This window comes from Anarrhichthys ocellatus, unplaced genomic scaffold (assembly GCF_004355925.1).
Source record: "Anarrhichthys ocellatus isolate YVR2014 unplaced genomic scaffold, GSC_Weel_1.0 scaffold2, whole genome shotgun sequence".
NCBI lineage: Eukaryota > Metazoa > Chordata > Actinopteri > Perciformes > Anarhichadidae > Anarrhichthys > Anarrhichthys ocellatus.
The window spans coordinates 8550101-8571814 of NW_022280032.1; the positions used below are offsets into that span (position 1 = coordinate 8550101).

Sequence of the window (21714 nt, forward strand, 5' to 3'; positions counted from 1 at the left end):
CACACACACACACACACACACACACACACACACACACACACACACACTTTTTCGCGCTCAGGCACAAACACACAGATATAAGAATGAGGGTGGGGCGCCATGAAGAGAAACCGTTTCCACTGAGCTTTGACTTTTGATCGGCAGATGACATACAGAATCCAACTTGTTGTTCTTGCCGTGTTAGAGGCCAGGAGACGCTTGAGAAAGAGATTTCTGTACTGAACTGAGTAAACTGTCATTTTAAAAATATGCACAAAGTTACTCATGTTTTATTGTGGTGTGTCTTTCATATATTTTTTATACTGAATTAAATATAGTAATAATACTGTGTGAGGAGAACAGTTTTAAGTCCCTCAATGTAAAGTGCAGTATAGTCATACATTGATATAAGCTGGTAATGCTCAAAGACATTGTTAAAGTGATTCTATAACAGTGCCATCTGTGTTTTCAGCATAATTATTATGTTTAAAATCTGCTCCTGTGTTATTTGATGGTTCAATAATACACAATAACTTTAATTATGATCCTTTCTAAAGTATCGGGGTATTAGTAACACTTAAAAAACGCTGCTGAAACTCACAATAGACTTATAGAAAACAACTACTTTCAAAACTGATGCTTTATCTTTGCTGTATTATTGATTGATTGATGATCTCAGTTTTCTTTGATCATGCAGAGCTCGATTTCAGTCTATTACCTCTTTGTAGTCTCTGTGCAGTTTCTTGTACTGGAACATGTTGCTGAGAACGGTGGCTGCCGCTTTGGCCGCTCTTATCTTCCCAGAGCTAGTGAAAACAGATTCATCCAAGGTTAATGCTTGGTACAAATAACCTTGTTTCAGAAGATAGGCAGCAATATTCTATGTAACATTTAACATCAAATGTCATGAAAATGTGCAAATGTCTGTATCAGGATAAGTACACAATTAACTAGTTCGGCATGTTGAATCGATTCCACTTTAACCGCTCACCTGTTGTCATGTGAGTTCTTGATGCCGCTCAGTTTTTTCAGGCCATCAAAGTAGGTGATGTCTCTGGCAGCTAAAGAGCTGCTGGTCACCAAGTTATTGAGAACACCACAGATGTTGACCGTCACTTCGCAGGAGGGCGTCTTCTGGTGTCCATCATCAGGCAGCTTGGTCACCAGGTTGTTCACCACCTTTGTAGCTGAATAAAACAAGAAGCATGGTTAAGATTTATATTTACAATCAGATAATTCCCGTTAGCAATGGGATCCTGCATGAACACACATTTACGCCAAAGTTCAAATAGATATTCTGCTATTTGTTTTGGTTTTCACTTTTTAATTATTCAAATTTAATGTTATAGACAAGATGATTGCTTAATTCCATTCAGGCTTTATTTGTTTATCCTGGATATCTTAGATTTTGGTGTCTGAATTTAACCTAAATTATTCTTTTACTTGACTTGAATTATTCAATCAACATTTGACTGATCTGAATTTATCAGTCCTGTAGAATTAATTTTTTTATTTGCACGTAAACTAACTAAATTTCCAAAAAGGAATACCACATAAATTCCGATGAATGCTTTTCAAGTTAAATTTAAATGCTATCATCTCAGTGCTATTTACGTTTTAACATTAATATCATGAGGTCAGGACAACAGTGGTGAGAAAAGTATTTTAGACCATTACTGGAATTAGTCTAAAATGTGATAAAACAACACATTTTATTATGTTATTAAAAGTATACTCTGTTAACAGGTAGCTCAGAGCATAATGTTATTTATATCTAACAAGGATTTAAAAAAAAAAAAAAAAAAAAAAAAAAAAAAGAACTGACCCATGTCATTCTTATCCTTGGCATGGCGGGACAGATTTCGGAGGAGGCCTGTGAGAGAACGCAGCTCCAGATCATTGCTGGTACGCAGGAGGTCCAGCAGCACTGGCAGTATGCGCTCCTGCTCCAGAGCCACCTGGCTCAGCACAGAAGCCCACTGCAGGGACAAAGAGGGACAAAGTAAATATTAGACAAACTTATAAAAGATCGTTGCATTTGAATACTTTTTACAGGCGAACTGAAAACTCTGCTGCTTACCCTCTTGTCTCCAGCTGTGATGTTCTGCAGCGCTCCGGCAGCTGCCTCGCGGGTGGTGGAGTTGATCTCACAATCATGCAGCACACGTTTGTACACCCCCACTATCTGTGGGTGCCACAGCCACTCCACGCCCTTTGGCACCCGAGCAACCTCGGTGAAAGTGGAGAGATCCTGGTTCTTTCTCTGTCAGGGGAAGGAAGAGACAAGGAGACATTGTTGAGACAAATGAATCTGGTCTGTACACACAAAAAGCTGAGGGATAAATCTGACGTATGCTTACATTTTTGGCTTTCCGGCTCTGAGGCGTATAGCAACCAATGGCTTCGCCCTTCCCTGAGTCCTGACCTCTGGTTGGTCCTTCCAGGCGCATCATAGCAGATGGAGGCATCTCACTGTAAAGCTGGTAGGAGAGGTTCCTCAAGACACACACTGAATTTTCCAGCCCCTAAGAAAAACACACACACAGACAAATAAATACACAAGCCTTGGTGTGAAACAGCAGCTTGAATTCAGCTCCATCTGGTCTTGTCTCACCTTGTCTTCTGTCTTGCTGTCATCAAGGGAGGCCTTGGTGTAGGTCACCAAAGAGTCCACCAGTCCATGTGTTTCTCTCATCTGCTGACGGGTCTTTTCATTCACAGAGCTCATATTCCTGAGCACACACAGAGGGTGTGGTCAGAGAGATATTTCAGGTAAAATCATGAATAATACATGTTTTTACGTCAACCAGAGGGTGCAAATAGAGAATGCCGTACAGTTTGGCTTCGGAGTGAGTTTCTACTCCTTGCACTTTGCTGCATGATAAATATAATGCAGAGAGCATTGCAAAAAAAACAAAAACAGTAGTGATTCATTTGGAGATAAACACCCTCCAGTGCGCACATAAACAAAGCCGAGCCAAAGCATCTGGAGGCTGGAGTGATGCAGGCTTTTGTAAACAAAAGTAAAAAGTGATGGGTATGCTAAATGCTCCAATGGCTGTGAGCTGATGCTTGACGTGTGTCCTGCCAGAACAAGTTCCCAAAATGCAAATATGATCATGGGAGAAAAAGCAGATGCAGAAATGTATTTTAACAAAGGAGCATGCTGCAACCACAGAGAGAAGACATGGATATGTGAGATGCACCTGAGGCATCCTGTGGTGTTGTAGAAGATGTCTGCCTCAGAGGCAGACTGCTGGATGCTCTCAGATTCTCCACTGCCTGTCAGAGGGATGAGGACCTTGTCAGTCAGCTCATGAAGTGTCTCCCTGGCCAGTTTCTCCTTCAGGTTGTCTTTGGATGAAAGGTTCCACAGGATACCTGCACACATACACACCAGTGGACAGTCAACAAAACTGACATGTATGCTTCATGTTGCATATGTATGTAGCTTATTTAATGTTTAATATTGGACATTTTAACTTCAATCTTGGAGATTACCGTTATTTTACAGTAACCTCAGTTTTAAAGGAGCAGTGTGTGGGATTTAGTCGCATCTAGTGGTAAGGTGGCAGATTGCATCCAACTGAACAACCCAAGTGTGTCGGAGAACTACGGTGGTTTTTAGGTAATGTAAAAACTCAAAAGGCACTCTCTAGAGAGCCAGCGTTTGGTTTGTCCGTTCTGGGCTACTGTAGAAACATGGCAGTGCAACGTGGAGGATTCCATGAAGAGGACCTGCTCTCTTTGTAGATATAACAGCTCATTCTAAGGTAAGAAAATCACAATTATTCTTAGTTTCAGGTGATTATACACTTATTAAAATGCAGTTATGGATACTATTTTAAATTTGTGCTGTTATAACACCGTGTTCCTTGAAGACATTTTGGTAAGTTGGCTTAGTCGCATTCCTGCTGAGAGTTAGATGAGAAGACTGATACCACTCTCACACAGAGTGGTATCAATCTTCTGATCTAACTCAACGCAAGGAAAAAAACAAGTGTACTTCCCAAAATGTTGAACTTGGACATCTCTGTCTGGTATTGCTCCTGCTCCGACAGGAACAATACCAGATATTTTGGCAGACTACCCAAAAAAAGGTGCACAACTACAGTTATTCCCCCTTTGACCCAGCTGATACATATCAAGATGTAACGGCTCAAAGGAAAGCGTGTCAAGGCCATCAGTCATAAAGGGAGTGGATATACTGTTGACAGGCCCAGACAACTCCCACACACTCCTTTATCCCTCCTTCTCACACACCCTATATAAAAGCCTGCAGCTCCACCTCATCCACCTTTGACTCTGCATACTCAGATGCACTACATGTCATACAAATCTCCACACTATGAAGTTCTTGCAACATCGCTTTTTTAAATTTCAGCGTTCATTTTATGAGAAAGTATGTTTGCCGGTTCTGCTGACAGCAGATAATTGAGAATAATGAACGTATGAACGTGTGAGAATGTATGAGTGCTGAAGGGTGAGGGGGCTGAGTCAACTGGAAACCTATGTAGACTTGAACTGTGAATCACCAACTAACATTAATGTCGAGTACTGAAAAACAACACTCTACTGAATAAAAGAACATCTCTCACATCTCCTCTGAAATTACGAAACGATCTCAAACTTTAATTCAGTTACAGTAAATGCTCATAATCTGCGGATTCTTGTAAAAGTGACTAGCTACAGCTTGCCACCGTCCTCCTGTTTGTTTGCTGCTAAATAATATCAATCTCAAAGGCTACTGTTTGCTCGAAGAATTTCAAGGACACTGCTGTCTAGATTATGTTGCATCCAAATATTGTGACCAACTAATTTACATTAATTTCTACACGAGGAAAAAGTCCAAAACATGCAGTCTGAGACCAACTCTGCCAACTCCTACCAGTGATGTTTTTGTGGAGCTCGTCATCAGAATCTTTGAGTGCCTCGACCAGCTGTGGGATGCCGCCCTCCTCGATCAGGGCCACCTTGTTGTCCATGTTCTCATAGATGAGGTTGCGTGTGGCACCAGTGGCATAACGCTGCACTTCCTGGTTGTCGCTGTTGAACAGCTTCACCAGCTCACCGATGCCCTTCAAGTGACGCACCTAGAAACAAAGTGGCAGGAAAAACATTCCGCTTAGGATATTTACTGTTTTGGTAACTCCAGTTACTCCAGCTGTTTCCAGTCTTTATGCTAAGCTAAGCTAACCGGCTGCTGGCTGATTTGCTGCACAAACAGTGGTATCAAGCTTCTCATCTACCTCTCAGCAAGGAAGCAAATGTGTTTATTTACCCAAATATCAAACTATTAAATCATCTGGATCTCATTTTGTTAAACTCTTTAAATACTGACTCTAAACAAAGTCACAAGAGATGCATCCTCAGAGCTAAAGATAACCTCAACAAGCTAAAAGCACATGGCCAAACTGTGAGCAAATAAGCTGCCTGTCACAAAAAATAAGAGATGTAATCTCTATATTGTATGTCTGCCAATCAACACCTGTACGGGGCAGAGTCCAGGTATGTTAACAGTGATGATAAAAATGAACTGGAGCAGACACAACTGCTTCTCTATGACACCAGAAATGGAGAAACAACCATCTTTTAAAGGAAAACAATTTTCACAACCGAGTTTCTCAATCAGGGACTGCAGAGAAGAAAAACCCAGAGGAAATCTAACCACACAGTTTAATCAGTTTGAACTACCGCGTCTTTGGCCTCGCTGTCATTGTAACACTCATGTTGAATGTAGGCGGCACCCAGGACCTGCAGCTCATTGTCGGGCTCTCTCAGGTTTTGCACTGCGGTGGGCATGTCCAAGGAGGTGATCCTAGCGAAGGAGCAAATGAACAAATTCAACCAAAAAAAATCGAAAACATTTCAATTATGGCCCCCTGATGACATGTATGGTGTTATAAAATATGTATTTTGGATGTTTGAATGAAAACCAACAGTAATTATTCATGGATGATTTGTTTGTTGTCTGCAAAAATTCAGCTTGTTGTATTTCTTCCAAAACACACAGTGCTCTGTGAATCCGCTTGGCTCACCACACGCTATGGGATGTGTGAAATGTGAGGCCTGGGACTGAGCTGCCACACCCAAAACCAGTCCTGCAACTAAGGAGCCACCTCCCAATGCACAGCTCTTATGAAATACACTGCTCATATCACGCACTCCCTCACTAAAACCTCCTGACACATGAAAGCAGTGACTTCATCATACTGGTGTATCACATTCACTAGAATATCACTGATCTGTGTCATTGTGTATTTTAAACTAATTAAAGGATAAGGACGGCATGATTCCGTATTTTTCTTTTCGTCAAGAAATCCAATGAAAAGTCTCGAAGCAATGATGTTTTTGTCTGTCTCTCAATGCTTTCGTATCTCTGTACCCTGTCTTTGCTTCACAAGCACAGACCCATTTGTTCCTATTGAAGACATGAAGCTTAAAAAATACACAGAGACATCAAGTTTAATTTTGTCTTTTTTTAGCAGGCGTTACTCAAACATTTTCAGCAGCGGATAACGACACATTTTGTGTGCTAGTGAGTACCTACCGCAGCTGGATGGTGAATGTGGGACTGACTCAAGACAAACTGCATGCCCATTTTACTCGTAACGAAGGGACATGTCAGTACAAAAGGGTGGCTCGTTGTTGTGTTTTCAGAGGCTCTCTTAAGCACAGAGGATTAAGCTTCTGCTTATCGGGCTTTGCCTCCACAAACCATACTCATTAGTAGGATCAGTTAATTGTTGGTTTTAGTCTTTTCTTAGGATTTGTTGACGATGGTACCGTTAGAATATATCTACACTAAATTACACACTGAAGATTTGATTGTTTGCGGACACGCAAATGAAAACATCTGTTGTGAATGTGAGCAGAAAGAATGGGTGACTTTGTTGTCATTTGAGTGACTCACCCGCTAAGGTTGCCCATGCTGTTTCCCATCTCCATCTGCCCATCGTAGATGTCGTAGCCCCTGCCCACACTCTTCACGCTTCTGAGTGACATGGCCCGGGACATGTTGCCCTTACGCTGCTGCATTAGATTCGCCTGGGAACCAGAGGACAAGATGAACCCTCCTCCGTCCATTCTGTCCCCCCCTCCACCATAGGTGCTCACACTTGGCATAATCTGCTGCCCAGAAATGGAGCCCATGCTTGTACGGTTTCGGTTTGTAATCCTGCTGATAGTGCGGTGGGCTGGGCCTTTGAAGGAATGTTGCTGGTTGAACTCCACCTCTCCTCCCGTCATCCCGCCGTCGCCCGTCATCCCTCCGCCGCGGGAAAGAGTGCCACTAAGAGATCGGTGCATGGGTGGCGGGAAGTTCATGGTGCTTCCTCCTTGCCTTATCTGGGTAGCGTAGCCGTTGACTGCGCTCTGAGCATACTGGCGGTTGAAAGTGGCGTCACGGTCGGAGACCATACTGTCGGCATCGCTGGCATCCATCATCCAGGGATTCACCTGCGCTGTATGCTGCCGCACTGCGTGCATGGAGAGGATCTCTGGGTCCATTCGGCTCTGTTGCCTGGCGGCCCCTTTGTAGCCGCCCATGCGTATGTCTTCTCGGTAAAAACCACCCCCACCACCACCACCAACACTTCCAACAACATTGCCACCCCCGACACTGATCCTGTGCAACTGGGCCATATTTGGACCAGTAGACTGGCTGCTGAAGCCTGCCCTCTGGGATACGGGTGGACCCTGAGAATTTGGAAGAGGAGTAACTGTTAAATGTGTAACCAGAGTTCAGATGAACTGTGTGTGAGTGGGTGAATTTGAGTCACAGCATATTGCCGAAAATGTTTTCTAAATTTGATGTGAAACAAAGGTAAGTATTAGTATAAGTAAAGGTAGTATTTTTTTCCTATTAATTTCCATTCCTCATACAAACATACATTTGTTTAGAAGATAAGGGCATTATTATTGACTCAAATATCAGATATGGACACATTGAAAAGCAGGATGAATTCAATAAGGCAGCTTCAGGTTTATCTTAAGCTCAGAGCTCAAACATCTGTGGCACAATGCCAATGGCTTCCTGTTGAATCACTAAAATGGAGGAATCTAGAGGGTGGACTTGAAACCCTGAGCTGATCTCATCACAGCGTACTGTGAAATACCACACATGCTGTGTCCTGGGTGACCCACTGTGGCACCAGCAGAGAGTCAGTGAAAGTGTTTAAATGGCACATTACATGATCAGCTGGATATGTCCATGACCTGTGTGAATAGATGCTGAAACAGTGACATAATGCTGCAGTACTCACCATTGTTCTGGAGCCCGAGTACATGTAGGAGGATTTAGAGCTGTAGTTTGGGTTATAGGTTTGATATTTCACAGCTGAAGAAGAACCGCCGTATTCTGGAAGGAAGCAGGGAGACAGAATAACAGATGAATACCACAAACAATATCACATAAAATGAAGCTTTACTGAAAGACTAAAACTGGTTTCCACCTTCAATACAATACAAGGTAAACTATTAATTAAAACATACAGTGAAGTCTTTGTACTTGTATTTGCTTTTTCTAACATGTCAAGCCTTAAAGGATAGCTTCACAGTTTTTCAAGTCTTAAAACAACAATAGAAAGAGATATTTTAACGGCAGTATGAGCAGGAGCAATGATTACAACATGTATAACAACAAGCAGTCTATTTGTCACCTCTTTAAATTACGGTACATAAAAATTTACTTTAAAAAAAAAAAAAATCAGCACTTTATGGGGATTTGATGACTAAAACATCACGGCAGAGTTGATGCTTTTATCCTGTGGCTGGCTTCTAAACACGTCCAGGCAGAAACAACACAAAAACAAATGGAAGCTCTTTGATTGGAAAAAGTGCCGTCTCGTTGTGCTTGAAATGTGTTGCCCACACATCTGAATGTAGTGTGAGAGCTACTCTGTTCATCTTTTGTTCTGTGTGCACTTTTGTTGAAATGTATGCATCAGAAGTGGTGATAAATGGTTTCACTTTTTGCAAGTAGAGAGTTTCCATTTGTCTTTATTCTGGAAGTAGTCTCAGCTGACAAATGCCTATTTTTGTTTTATACTTGTTGTGACCTTTCAGCAATGACAAATGTAGGGAGTTGCATTTTTCCCATTTGAAATTCATCATCTACTTTTCATCATTTTACATTTCTCAACACACTGATTAATGTCATTTTGTAATCACGTAGAAGCAGAACAATGTTGGCTATTTTGATAATACCGGAGAAGAACACCTTTAATGGTGTTAGTTGTGTCAAGTGATCATTAAGACTAACCCATAAATAATACAATGTTACTGCAGATAACAACACAATCACGGAAACAATTAAAATGTAATCCTGTTGATTTTTAAACGAAAACACACATTTCTTTGCCATGAACACTGTACAACAATGTCATTGCAATCCAATGGACTGACTACAATTTTTACAGCCACACTGCTAGCATTCAGTGTTTGAAGATGTGCAACATGTTCTGACACGAGGCTCGAGCCAATGCTCCGGGTGCACTGATAACGATTCAAAACTGACTAAACTCTTTGTCTCGATGGAACAAGCACACCTAACGACCTGATCTGCCGGGAAAAAATACCTAAATAATTATGAAGAAACATTATCAAATACCAAAGACAGGTTCACGTGCGTGACTTTAACCGCACGAGTGTGTGAGTGTAGTGCACGCACGCACGCACGCACACGCACACGCACACAAAACCAGTTGGTGTAGAAGAGAAAGTGCCAACTCGGCAACGCCCAACACACCTTTGCAGCACCCAGAAAACACACCTTTTTTTTGTCATCTGTTGTCTTTTGAAATAATGACTTTGTTCATAAAGCCAAAATGTCAGAACACATTATTATCTGCTCTCACCTTCTGCCGAGACTTGCCCATTTGTGAACACAAATTAGTCCATACATGGACTAGCATTTAAATACAGGAGAGGAGGCATTCCTTGCAGAATCCTCTGGGTGCTCTCCTCATGTGTGCGTTCATTCATAATGAGCTCTTCTGAAGCCACAAACCACTAAAATGGCAGCATTCCCTGTTGTGTTGTTAGCAATTCTTCTCTGCCTCTTGTACAGGTTTCAAAAGACGATGAATATGACGTGGCAGCATTTTGTGACTGTTTGTTTTACTGCCGGCAAAGGACAGGGCAAAAGACAGGCAGAGAGAACAGTGTACAAAATCAAGCTCAGCCTAGTTTTTCATACATGTCAGGCTGAAGTCTTTGACAAACATAATGGAGGTAAAGAACAGACAGCGACTCATTTAGCAGACATGTATGTCCCTCTGAATTCCCGAATTTAAAGCGGCACGAACAGTATGTTTTTGTTTCTTTTGAGACAGTTAGCCTACTGGGGAAATGCTCAACCCAGACAAGTGAGAACAAGATTCCTCCTCACAACCCAGAATGCCAAAGGCCATAAGCACAAGAAGCTGATGTTGAGCTGTTCCCTGCAGTCAATTATGAGACGGGAAGGAAATGTCACTATGCATCAAAAAGGTACTGGAAACTTTTAATTTCATCTGAGGGAGTCTCCCTGCTGCTTACATAACAATCCCACCTTGGCTGACTTTGTCTGCGTGCCAAGACGACTCAGACAGACACCTTTTGACAATGCGTCTGCTTTGAACAGATAACACAACACAACCATCTCTCAGGTATCTCTTCAACCCTCACCTCTTAAAGCTGAGTAAGACCTGAAACCCAATCCCACAGAGGGAGGCTTTCACCTTGGCCTGCTATCAGGGAAGTTCATGAAAGCAGCCTTTGTTTGAGCCTGTTACACATTAACCCTTTCTCATGTGCACGTTCACCTCATACAGAGCTGTAAGATCACCGCTGAGGCTTCAGCTTCTTCTGCTGAGCAGCTGAGTGGACAAATTCCCAGATGAGCTGACACGGCCCACAGGAATGCAACAGGGACAAACATGCAGAAAAAAACAGCGCACACACACCTGGTGTATTGGTGTATTGATGCATGCACACTCGTCGCAGGTAAAAACTACTCTGATATGGAATACTGAAATTGGAATACTGAAATTGGTTATCGTAACATAAACAAAAACTTTTGTTGTAGCTGAAACAAAAGGCAACAATTGGTAAGTAATGTTTAAAGCAAGAATTGATGCTTAATATCGCAGTTCCTCACTGGAGCCCAATCCAAAAACCCACCCAACATGTTATTTCAGCGATTTTGAGTATTGGCCAAAGGAAACAGGTCTGACTGAAGATATACGAGTTTCAATTCCCAATCAACAGATAAGTGATATGTTATCATTAGGCTATAAACCCAGCACTATAATGTCAGACACCTTCACCTGAACCTGTGGGGGCTCAGACTGGATTTACCTACTGAGCTCAAGTCACTTGTCAGCTCATGCTGCGCTCTTCACGCGGAAATACTTTCATGAAGCAGAACATACAGCCAGCACAGCTCCTCGTGAAAGTGATACAATGTAAAACACTGTTTTATGTTTACCTGACGTGGCGTATTGCGAGGCCAATCCATTCTGACGCGGAAGTGTGGACTTCTCCGCCATTCTCATCTGGACCTGCTGGTTCACGCGCCGCGCTCTGGTCATCTCGTCCGACATGGTGCCCCCGTTCCCGAGCTGGATCTCGGACGGGAGTCCATACGTGGTGACGGAGGTGTTCGGCTGTATAGCGGACAAAAACACGTTCTCTGAGGTCACAACACTCATGGTGTAAAGTTAAGAAGACGACGCAAGTTGGGCGCCAGGAAAGAAACCGTGGTGCGGGCAGGTTGATTGCGCGACTGAAAGTGTCTGAAAGGCGCACGAGAGAGGCGCTCAGAGAGAGCTGAACATCAGCAGGAGGTGGAGCCTCAGAGTCAGTGGACCCAGACCACAGCACCTACCTGACTCGCAGGTGCTCTTTTTCTTCTTCTTTGGGGTTTTACGGCAGTCCCTAAGCGTTGCATAACTTCCTGGAATTAGTCTCTCTGTTTTTTTATTTTTTTAAGTTGTATAATTAGTCTTCTCATAAAACCATATAGCAATTGTCTGTCCTCCACAAAAAAACACACAACAAAAAACAATGTAGCTTAGCATTTATGATTGCATCTGCCAAAGATAGCTCAATTAGAAATTATAAAAAAGTATGGCTTTAAAATGGACTTCAAAATGTTTGTGAGGGTTTATTCAATTGGAAAATACCTGATAATGTTCTTACTCAGTAATAATATTAATTAAGTTGTTTCTCCTTGCATTACCTATTTAATTTTAACAGACGACCTGAAAACAATGGTGTTATGTAAACATTGTTAAAATAAACTTTTATGGAACATTAAGTAGATTTTTTTATGTAAAGTTACATTTAAAAAAATAGTTAAATACATGAATGTAACATCACCATTAAAATAGATTAGAAATTAAAATCCATCATGTAACAGAGTTCAACAGGAAATGGCAGTGTGGATACACCAGGTCAAATACCTGTGGTAAGTGGAGTCACATCCAAGTTAATAACGGAGTTAAATAGGACAGGGCTTATTCATTAACACTATGATAACACATGCCATCCAGTGTTACAATTCTGCTGTTTACAGTGGTGGAATGTAACATACATACAAGTAATGTAAGTAAGTAGTTCAATTCTGAGGTTTACTTGAGTATTTACGTTTTATGCTATAGGCTACTTCTACTCTTCTACATTTACCCCAGCGGGTTTGAATCCCGTTATGATCCAGTGACATGTTTTATTCTGAAATGGGCCATTCTGCATAATGAGTATTTAAATTTGTATTACTACTTTAAGTATATTGTTATGCTTCAATTTACTTTTACCAGCACTTTTAGAGTATTTTTACACTGTCGTATTGCTACTTCTTCCACCACTGGCTGTTTAGTTTTATATATTAGTTTATTCAACAAGGAAATTGCTTATCTTTTTGAATCTGTAATAATTAGGTAAATACAGGTACATCGCATGCACTTTATGCTTCAGTATGCAGCAGTAAAGGCCTTTGAGCTTTACGTAGTTAGAGAGTTTAGTCAATGATGTTTTAACACATGTACCTGATATTAGGTTTAATCTTGATTTTAGGTATGAATGGAGGACTGTAACAAGGTGTGGCACAGTCTCACTCTATTATTAAGGTGGAGCCACACCTTTGTTTTATCTGGTTTGTTGTATTTGAGCTTAGCAACTGTGAGTCACTGCAGCCAATATGAAAGCAATAGAAACCGTGGGAAGAGTACATGATACATGCTGCATGTCTGCATCTACCTGTGAGGCTAGAACAAGTCACCATTGGAGCAGATTAAACACCTCTAAATGGACTCAAGTATGAATAAATATCTCTTCTAATCTTTATTAGAAGCTGATTCTGACTATGATTATTTTCTGCCTGCCTTCCTTTGTTTGGGTGCATCTGAGCAGAAAAAGATGAACCGCAGTCTTTCTAAAGGTTATTCAATCAGCCAATCATTTCCCTTGTTTACACTGAATCGGATGCAGAAGCAGATCTATAGAAGCATCCTTCCTCTGCTCATCTGCTCCGTGTTTAACTGAAAAATCATCTTTTACTTTTGCACATATTTCTTCACAGTCCTTCCAAATCTGTTCACACTGACTTCCCCTTCATTGTATGTTTGTGAGTAGAAACAATCAATCACAGCTTCACAAGCCGGCACTTAATGTCTCAGGGAGTCTGAGATGGTAACTAACGTTCTCAGTGAAATTCATTTTACTTGATTATTCAAAACAGATGCAAAAAAAAGATCAATCTTGTATAAATATGAAAAATTAAATCACATATTTTGACTCACCATTACCATGGATGCTGTGATCGATTGTAGATGTTCTCCTCTGTGATGAAGTGCACCGAGTGATCTGATCTGGTGGGATATTAGAAAGTATCAAAAGATATAGCCACAGTCACCGCCCTCAAATTCACAATAACACTTTCCTTTGCAGGTATGCAAAAACAAAGAGATGAGTCAAATGAGAGGTTGACACCCCAGGGTGTGTAGACGACAGTCTGACTGTGACAGTCTGACTGACCAAAAGGACGAGTCAGAAAGACAAGTTCTATTTCAGTTGCGATTAAAAAATAGGAAAACAGATAGAAAAAATAGCTTTTTTCTACTAAAAAAGCTATTTCTTTTCTAACGAAAATGTAACTGTGGGAGGGTTTTGAATTATAATTTTGCACAATACATTTTATTAATGGCGTGTGATTTAACATCAGTGCTGTTTTTTTTGCATGTTGCAACATTTCATTGATGACTCACTCAGTCGAAACAGTTTAGAGCATCCGAGCAGCTGTTTTACTGGATTCCCAGCCCAGTTCAGAGAGAGACAGAGTGACAGACATCAGCCTAAAGGTTGACTCAGATCAGTGTGTGAATGTTAGTGTGTGTGTGTGTGTGTGTGTGTGTGTGTGTGTGTGTGCGTCAGAGAAAGTGATTGCACCAGGGAGCAAGAGTGACACCCTTGCTCTGTCTAACGTCTCGAGCGTAAGGAGCCAACCGTCTTTCTGTGATGTAATGTCTGAAGATACACTACATGACGTAAAGTAGGTGGTCACTCAAACATTACATTATAAAAATATTACTACAAAATAATATTAAGTAAAAGGATTTTTTTAAACGTAGAAAGAGACACAAACACGGTGGTTTCAGTAGACGGATTATGAGACAATAGGTCCCTGGGCACAGACATGTAAAAGAACCCCACTGAAAGAGACGCAAGACAGCACACGACTTATAAAGCATCGTTATTAAACCCAAGGAAATATTTCATTTTTTATAGTTATGCCCTAAATATAAAAAAAAATGTATATTTTTTTGTTACTTATGTTTGGAGTCAGTTATCTCTTTGTTAGACCTCCAAATATACTTTTTTTTTTAGGTTTAAGGTATGTTTCATAAAAAGTACTGTGAACACCAATCACAGTATAGAGCATTTAAAACCCACTGTATTTGACCATGTTTTGCAGCCTTAAATTAAGTAACTCTGTTCTTTTTCTGTGCCAAATTTCTCATAAAAGAAGAAAAATATAAAATAATCAAGAGGATGAATATATTTAGTATGTATTTCGAGCTGTTATAGAGGGCCAAGTGTCTTCATGGCCCAAATCAGAACATGAGGGTAAACATCAGACGAGTGATGCCAAAATATAAAGTGCTGCAAAGAGTTCTTTCACATATAGATATTTTAATATAAATGTAATTTGGATATTAATATGTATACCAGTATGCCCAAGTAAACACATGTATAAGGTAACAAAATAGACTACTGACTAGAACTTTATCATAAAATAAATTGTAAAATCTTGTAAAAGGGCATCCCCCCCAAACCCAGGGAAGATGCCCCTGTAGGTACCAGATGTGCTCGGCCACTCAGATTGACTCGGGTCCTGAATTTACAGGCAATTGGTTATATGTGGCAGAGTCTAAACTAATTGGCATGGCGCTCTTACGACCTGCCCCTACCCTGCGTCTGCTTGGCTGTATCCCTCCAGGCCGTTGCTAAATGCTAACCTTAGCCTAATTTTAATGCTAACCGGCACCACGAAGTAAACAGGCCCAGGAAGAGAGCTTTTGTTCTCGTAGTCTGAAGATAGGCTACCTGGTCCGAACATTTAACAATTTTGATTTGCTATTTCATCATTGAATTCACTTCTGATATTAGTAGTTTTACGAAAATGTATGTCCAATTTAAAATGTATTTTAACGTTTTCGGAGTAAAGCCCCTCCACAATACCTTGGACCCGCCGACCTCTCTCTGGTTCTCTGGTGGGGGAGCAGGGCATAGTGATGCTTGCTGAAGGCTGCACAGGGTGTGAGGGATATAGCCACGCGGCTAGCCAGCGGGAGGTCAGCGGGGTGCCCACGGCCGAATGCCCGCTGTCGGCTGTCCTCCAGTGTCCACGCACCCCTGGATGTGGAGCCTCTCACACTTTGAGAGCCCTGGCTCTCCTCTCACCCGCTAATACTGCCTCACCAGTCCCGGTAAATTCTCCAGATTACATATTTACACACAAATCATATGAGCATATAAACTATTATTCTAGACTTATTTAAAATGATAATATAGGCAAGTCTCAAATTAAATTAACAAGCACTTGGCCCTGGACACGGACCCGCAGCCCTCCAACCTCTTTTCCATTCGACAGCAATTTCTTTGCTCACGAGCAAAGAAACTCATGAGTCGTTTTGATATACAAACTTGATATTTGGATAAGATTAACTTTATGTTCAAACATTGACGTTGCTCTTATACATCACCAGGGACATTTGGTACATGGGTACATCTAGCTGTCCTGCAATAACTTCTGTCTTCATTGAGGTTATAATGTTAACATTAGTTAAAATATTTTAGAAAGGTGTTGGTTTTGGATTTTGTGCTGCTGTTGACTTGCAATGCGTTTTACAGAGAAGCGAGAGGTGTTTCTAATAAGAAAGAATATCATAGAAACAGAGAAAATAAGAGGATGTCTCCTTTTTAGGTACTGCGTCATTTATCAATAATTTGGTTTGATTCCAAAAACCATGACATCAGCGTGTTCTCCAATGAGAAATTAAACCTGTTGGCTAAACGCACACAGAGCGTTCTGGGTGTGTCCGCTGCCACAGTGCCAGAAATACAAGTCAGATGAGTTTTTAATGTGTTCAAAGTGCTGCAGGGGCGACAGATTGTGGCAATTGAGCAAGAGGAGCTTTGACAGCACACTGCCTCGCTGTGGTGACTCACGGAAAAAAATAATTTTAGGCTTGTTGAGTGAAAGTTTAAGTGTCAGGCGGAAGACAGATTGTCGTACAGATTGCGTATTGTCAAATAGAAAGCTTATACAGTATGTGTTTCAAGGTCCTATTTAAAACAATCTCACAGTGAACGAAAGAAAGAAAACATCTGTGTAGTGCAGTGGTTCCCAAAGTGGGGGTCTTGACCCTTACAGGGGCTCACAATATGATTCTAGTAGGTCAAGAGATGGTAGGAAATAATAACAAAAAAGTCCAACTCATTTGGATACACAAAATACTTTTATTTTCCTGACTTCTCTCAATTCATTGAGTGAATATCCCTCTCTGACTGAACTGAAAAAAACGGGTTGAGTAAGAAGACATAACTGTATATTTAAGGATGGGTGTTTCACAAGTTAATAAAGGAAAGAGAGCATGAAGATGGTCCATTAGGCACAAAGAAGAGACACACAGTCGACTAACAAACACAGGCTAACTCGTCATCTGATAATCATTAGAGTAAGACAGTACATCACCTTAGACCACTGACACCCTGCTGCTTAAATTATATTTTAACACCAACACTGCAGCGAGATGCATCACAAACAAACAATCAGGGAATACATGCACTATCCTAAGTGTTATTAACATATGACAAGTATATATACAATTTATACATCCATAAAAACAACATTATGACCTCAGAGAAATATTTCACAACATATCGCATGTATAAAAAATTCATATGAAGTGTTGTGTGATAAATAAAGAACGTCTAAATCATTGTGTAAGAACGATGAGCGTTTATGGATTAGCAATATCATGAACAAGTTGCATTTTCTAATCTAGAGTAAAAAGAAAGACATCCATCTTGTTGTGTTAAAATCATAAGGAAGAAAAGCTGATGCATAGAAACACATAATTAAAAAATCCATTAAAGGCTGATGTTGCTTGTTGGCTGGTCTCCTAATATACTCCAGGGCTGTTACGGATGCCACAACAGAGCACCATGGTGAAGATCATCTCGAAGATCTAAATGGGAAAAAGGACGGAGCGGCTTAATTCAATACGTTTTATCTTGACTTGAGCCGCATCACAGCTGTGTGAAATATCCATCTGCATTTTCACTCACCATGATGACAGCAACCACTAAAGCAGCCAGACCAATCAGGTAGAGCTTCTCCGAGAACAGCTCGATCAGTTTACTGTGACAGCTCTGGAAGGAGGCACAAGTACAGACGTTGACCATGCCGCTGTGATTAAGTTTTCACCCCTCAAACCGCACACACACATGTAATATTATCTAATATTGATGGATTTTATTTTTCTTGTTGTCCAACTGTGAATTAGTTAATATTTTATTTAAATGCTGGATTTCATGTAAAGGAGCACGTCTGCTGTCAAAACAAGTGGCTCGATATCAGCTGCTTCTGACCGCACAATTCTGAATAATTAATTATGTACCATGTTATCTATTAGCAACACAAATACCAGCGAGGAGTCGGAGAGAATAAAAGTATTTAGCGCTTAGTACTTTGGGTCAATATATCACCGACACAACACTGAGCAATGTTTCGATCTGTAAGATCTTTCTCAGGTAAGTTTGAAAGAGAAAAACAGGTATTTCCTGCAGAGGCAGTAATCAACTCAAATCATTATCACCTGCTGGTGTGAGCAAACAGCTTTAACACTTGCCTGAGGAGGATATTACAGATTAAAACATTGCCTTAAAAAGAGAAAAAGAGAAATAAGATATTTATTTGGAGTCTAAAAGCGTGTAGACTTATTTTGTGCCAGTTAAGTATAGTTTTGTCTGGCATGTGAGTATCTTTGCCTGGAGGTGCGCACACTTAGTCCCTCTTCTTTGAAACTTCACCCAGTATCCACAGGCAGAAAACCACCAAGACAGTGTGTTATTTGGACCCAGTGTTGGTGTTATTGTTTATATTAGTGTTTATTTACCGAAAGTAAGTATGGTTGTGAACTCTTCTCTTCTTAAATGCAAATGTCACTATGTATTACTGATTGTTAATAATATGTGCATCCTTTGCAGTTTTGAGTGTCAAATGCACATAGTTTTGGACAACTGACAACACGTCACCCAAAAGTTATGAAGAAAATCAACACTAAAAGTGGGTGTAGGAGCCATTAGTTATGTCTGTGTATTATATGTTTGAATTAGGAACCTATCTCAGGTTGACCACGGGTGGCAGTGTGGAGTATTGTGGCCGGTAATTAATATATGGGGCACAGGTGCGACTGACAGGTAATGAGGCATGGGTATTGACAAGGCATGACAAGATTCCAAGGGAGGATTTCTGTTTCCCACTTTGACGCCCAAATGGTCTAATTTAGAGATCGCACGGTTTTTACCACAAGCCAGACACACCAGAGGGAGACCAGAAAGATAAGTGCTATAGTATTGTATATCATCTGTGAACACTAATTAAACGGGAACCTCACCCAAAAGTGTGAAACGCCTCGAATCTCTTTGTTGTAGCGAGTAAAGAACAGGATCTTCTCCCGCACCTAGCCGAGTGGCTAGTTGCGCAAATCAGTCACTACAGTGGGTCTAAACAGCCCATTCCTTTTTGACTCCGAGTCAACGCTGGTTAAATTCAAGTTCAAATTTCATAAAACCTGAATTGTATAATTCTCCCTCTTTCTAAAGATGCTAATAAATGATATGTACATAAGTCATATTTCATGTCTATTCTGTATTCCAAGGATGGCAGACTATTTCCAGTGAAGAACATTTCTCTCCCAGGTATTGTGTTCATTGTGAGCTTTAGTAAGAATTTATACCTGAGATTTCAAAAAATCTACTGTAGACTTTCTGGGACACAAGCTGCTGGCGACTTGCTTGAAGAGAGCGGTGTTGTCTCCTTTACCACAGCAGTCGAGCTGAAGGGGACACAAAGAAACAAGAGGTCACTTACTCTACAACATACACGATCAAATAGATTTGTATCGCTCATATATATATTGAGTGATTGTGCATCATGACGTACCGTAGTGTGGAAAGCATCCAGCACCTTGATGGCAGAGTCTTTGCTGGGAGACCCTGAGACGTCCACAGCTTTGATGTAGGCGGAGTCGTAGAAGTTGATCAGTTCTTTGGAAATCTGTGTTTCAGAGACAACAGAGCAGGTTCACTGGAGCAGAGGTGGAAATCAATGTACACATCAAATATTCAGTAGCAGGCTTGTGTTTGCGTTGCTTACTGTGTCCCTGTTCATGAAACCCCACATTGCTGCGGCCACTTCACAAGCAAAGAGGATCACCAAGAAGAAGAAGAACTAAAGAAAGAAAATAAGGAACAATTATTCATGTATTCAGACTCAAATGATCCTAAATGAATTAATTTAAACAGAAGATACTCACTGTTCCCAACAGGCACTGAGACTCTTGAATGGCACCGTAACAACCGAGGAAGCCCACAAGCATCATCACAGCCCCAACAGCTATCAGTATGTACACACCTGTAAACACGGAGACAAACAGGAATCTGTCAATCATACATGAGAATAGACAAGTAGTTCATCATGGCGGCGTTGTGTCCTGAGCACCACTAGGGGGCAGCAGTGTCAGAGCAGTGTGTTGATTCATTGATCCACATGTTGTAATGGACTGCCTGCATGTTTCTCTCGCCTTCCGTGTAGGATGACATGACATTATTGACATCCTGGAGATAAACAGCCCCCAGATCCTGAGAGAGAGAGACAGTCAGAGCTGACTCTGTTCAGCTGTCAGGCCAGGAAATAGCTTCCAGGCACACACAACCCCCCACAAAACCCCCTCTGCCCTGACCCCGGGCATTATCCTTCCCTGAGAAACAGGGGGAAACATGTGAACACACAGACACACACCCATATATATATATATATATATACACACACATCTTTGTGTAATTAAACTGATGTAAAGAGGAGTCCAAAAAAGACAAATCTACTGAGAGCTTGAGCAATGTATTAACCTTTTAAAAAGTATATATATATATAAATAAAAAAATATATATATTTGACCATTTTAACAGTAATGAATTGGCGTGCAACAGGTAGCCCTGCTGCAGGAAAACGTAAATGAATAGCAATAAAGCTCCGATTACAGCAGAGGTCTGGCTTATGTTTAACGTAGCTTAAAGGAAAACGTTCAGCACACAAAGGTGAAAACAAATATCTATTGTACTGTCTGTATGGTGACTTTAATTAAAAGTTCTTGGTGATTTAAAGGCATTCATTACTGGCTATTTTTCTGAGCACTTTCTCGCCTTTTTGCACTCCGTGCTGATTGAGACCATGTGCAAATATTGAAACAGCTACTAAATTGTTTTAAAACTCAATTTTCAGCAATAAATGTGGATGCTATATTAGCAGGCCAAGATACTAATTCCTTCAATCGGGTCCTTTATCTTTCTATCAGAGTGATTACAGGGAGTGACTTATTCTTCAGATTAGGGTTATTACATAATAAAACGCATTATTAGTTTGTAGAAAACAATTACATTATACATTATTAAAGATTTGTCCTTTTCGAAAAAAGCCTTGTCATGTTTCAGACGTATTCCAAGATTGTTAGCAATTCCACCAAAAAAAGATTTCCTCTCCTCGCTGAAATGATTTAATTAAAATAATCAAGACCCAAAAAGGGAAAATTATCAAATTTGTCACGGAAAAAACAAATATTCGAGAAAACATTTGTGTTGCAGCACTTTCATTCCCAACCTATAGGGTCTGAACCACTGAAATGAACCACCTGACAGTATTTGAAGCAGTGCATCGCTACACCACTGCTTTTAGGAGGACAGTAGGAGTTATTTTTCTATTCTTCCACACACACAAATAAAACACAGGCAGGCTTTAACATATAGCCTGATGGTGTGATATAAAAAACAGCTGTCTCAAACACCTCACACTGTACCTTACATGCCACGCATAGTCCTCATACTCACTTCTACACTCTGTCCCTTTCTCTGTTTCAGCTCAATGCCCCCCCCCCCCCCCTCTTGCTCTTTCAGGTTTTTGTTGCAGTGAGA

The 21714-nt window shown here is 40.8% G+C and overlaps 2 protein-coding genes across 3 annotated transcripts in view; both read right to left on the reverse strand.

Annotated features, from left to right (window-relative positions):
* The window catches only part of pkp3a (plakophilin 3a), a 15525-nt gene extending 1713 nt beyond the window's left edge, over positions 1-13812 (reverse strand). The window contains exons 1-13 of one of the 2 annotated variants that reach the window (XM_031859740.1): positions 13761-13812; positions 11450-11627; positions 8244-8338; positions 6893-7677; positions 5674-5797; positions 4868-5072; positions 3186-3360; positions 2594-2711; positions 2340-2504; positions 2060-2242; positions 1805-1958; positions 971-1166; positions 698-785 (exon numbers count right to left, since the gene is read on the reverse strand). In XM_031859740.1, coding sequence (XP_031715600.1) covers positions 698-785; positions 971-1166; positions 1805-1958; positions 2060-2242; positions 2340-2504; positions 2594-2711; positions 3186-3360; positions 4868-5072; positions 5674-5797; positions 6893-7677; positions 8244-8338; positions 11450-11627; positions 13761-13769 — 2475 coding nt within the window. In that variant the 5' untranslated portion in view covers positions 13770-13812. Of the gene's footprint in view, positions 1-697; positions 786-970; positions 1167-1804; positions 1959-2059; positions 2243-2339; positions 2505-2593; positions 2712-3185; positions 3361-4867; positions 5073-5673; positions 5798-6892; positions 7678-8243; positions 8339-11449; positions 12342-13760 lie in introns of those variants that run through there. The other variant, XM_031859729.1, reaches the window with a different exon arrangement.
* Positions 13813-16957: 3145 nt separating this feature from the next.
* LOC116390429 (CD81 antigen-like) overlaps positions 16958-21714 on the reverse strand; it is a 9648-nt gene continuing 4891 nt past the window's right edge. The window contains exons 3-8 of the mRNA XM_031860133.1: positions 20064-20161; positions 19904-19978; positions 19691-19804; positions 19485-19583; positions 17812-17895; positions 16958-17711 (exon numbers count right to left, since the gene is read on the reverse strand). Coding sequence (XP_031715993.1) covers positions 17646-17711; positions 17812-17895; positions 19485-19583; positions 19691-19804; positions 19904-19978; positions 20064-20161 — 536 coding nt within the window. The 3' untranslated portion in view covers positions 16958-17645. The remainder of the gene's footprint in view (positions 17712-17811; positions 17896-19484; positions 19584-19690; positions 19805-19903; positions 19979-20063; positions 20162-21714) is intronic.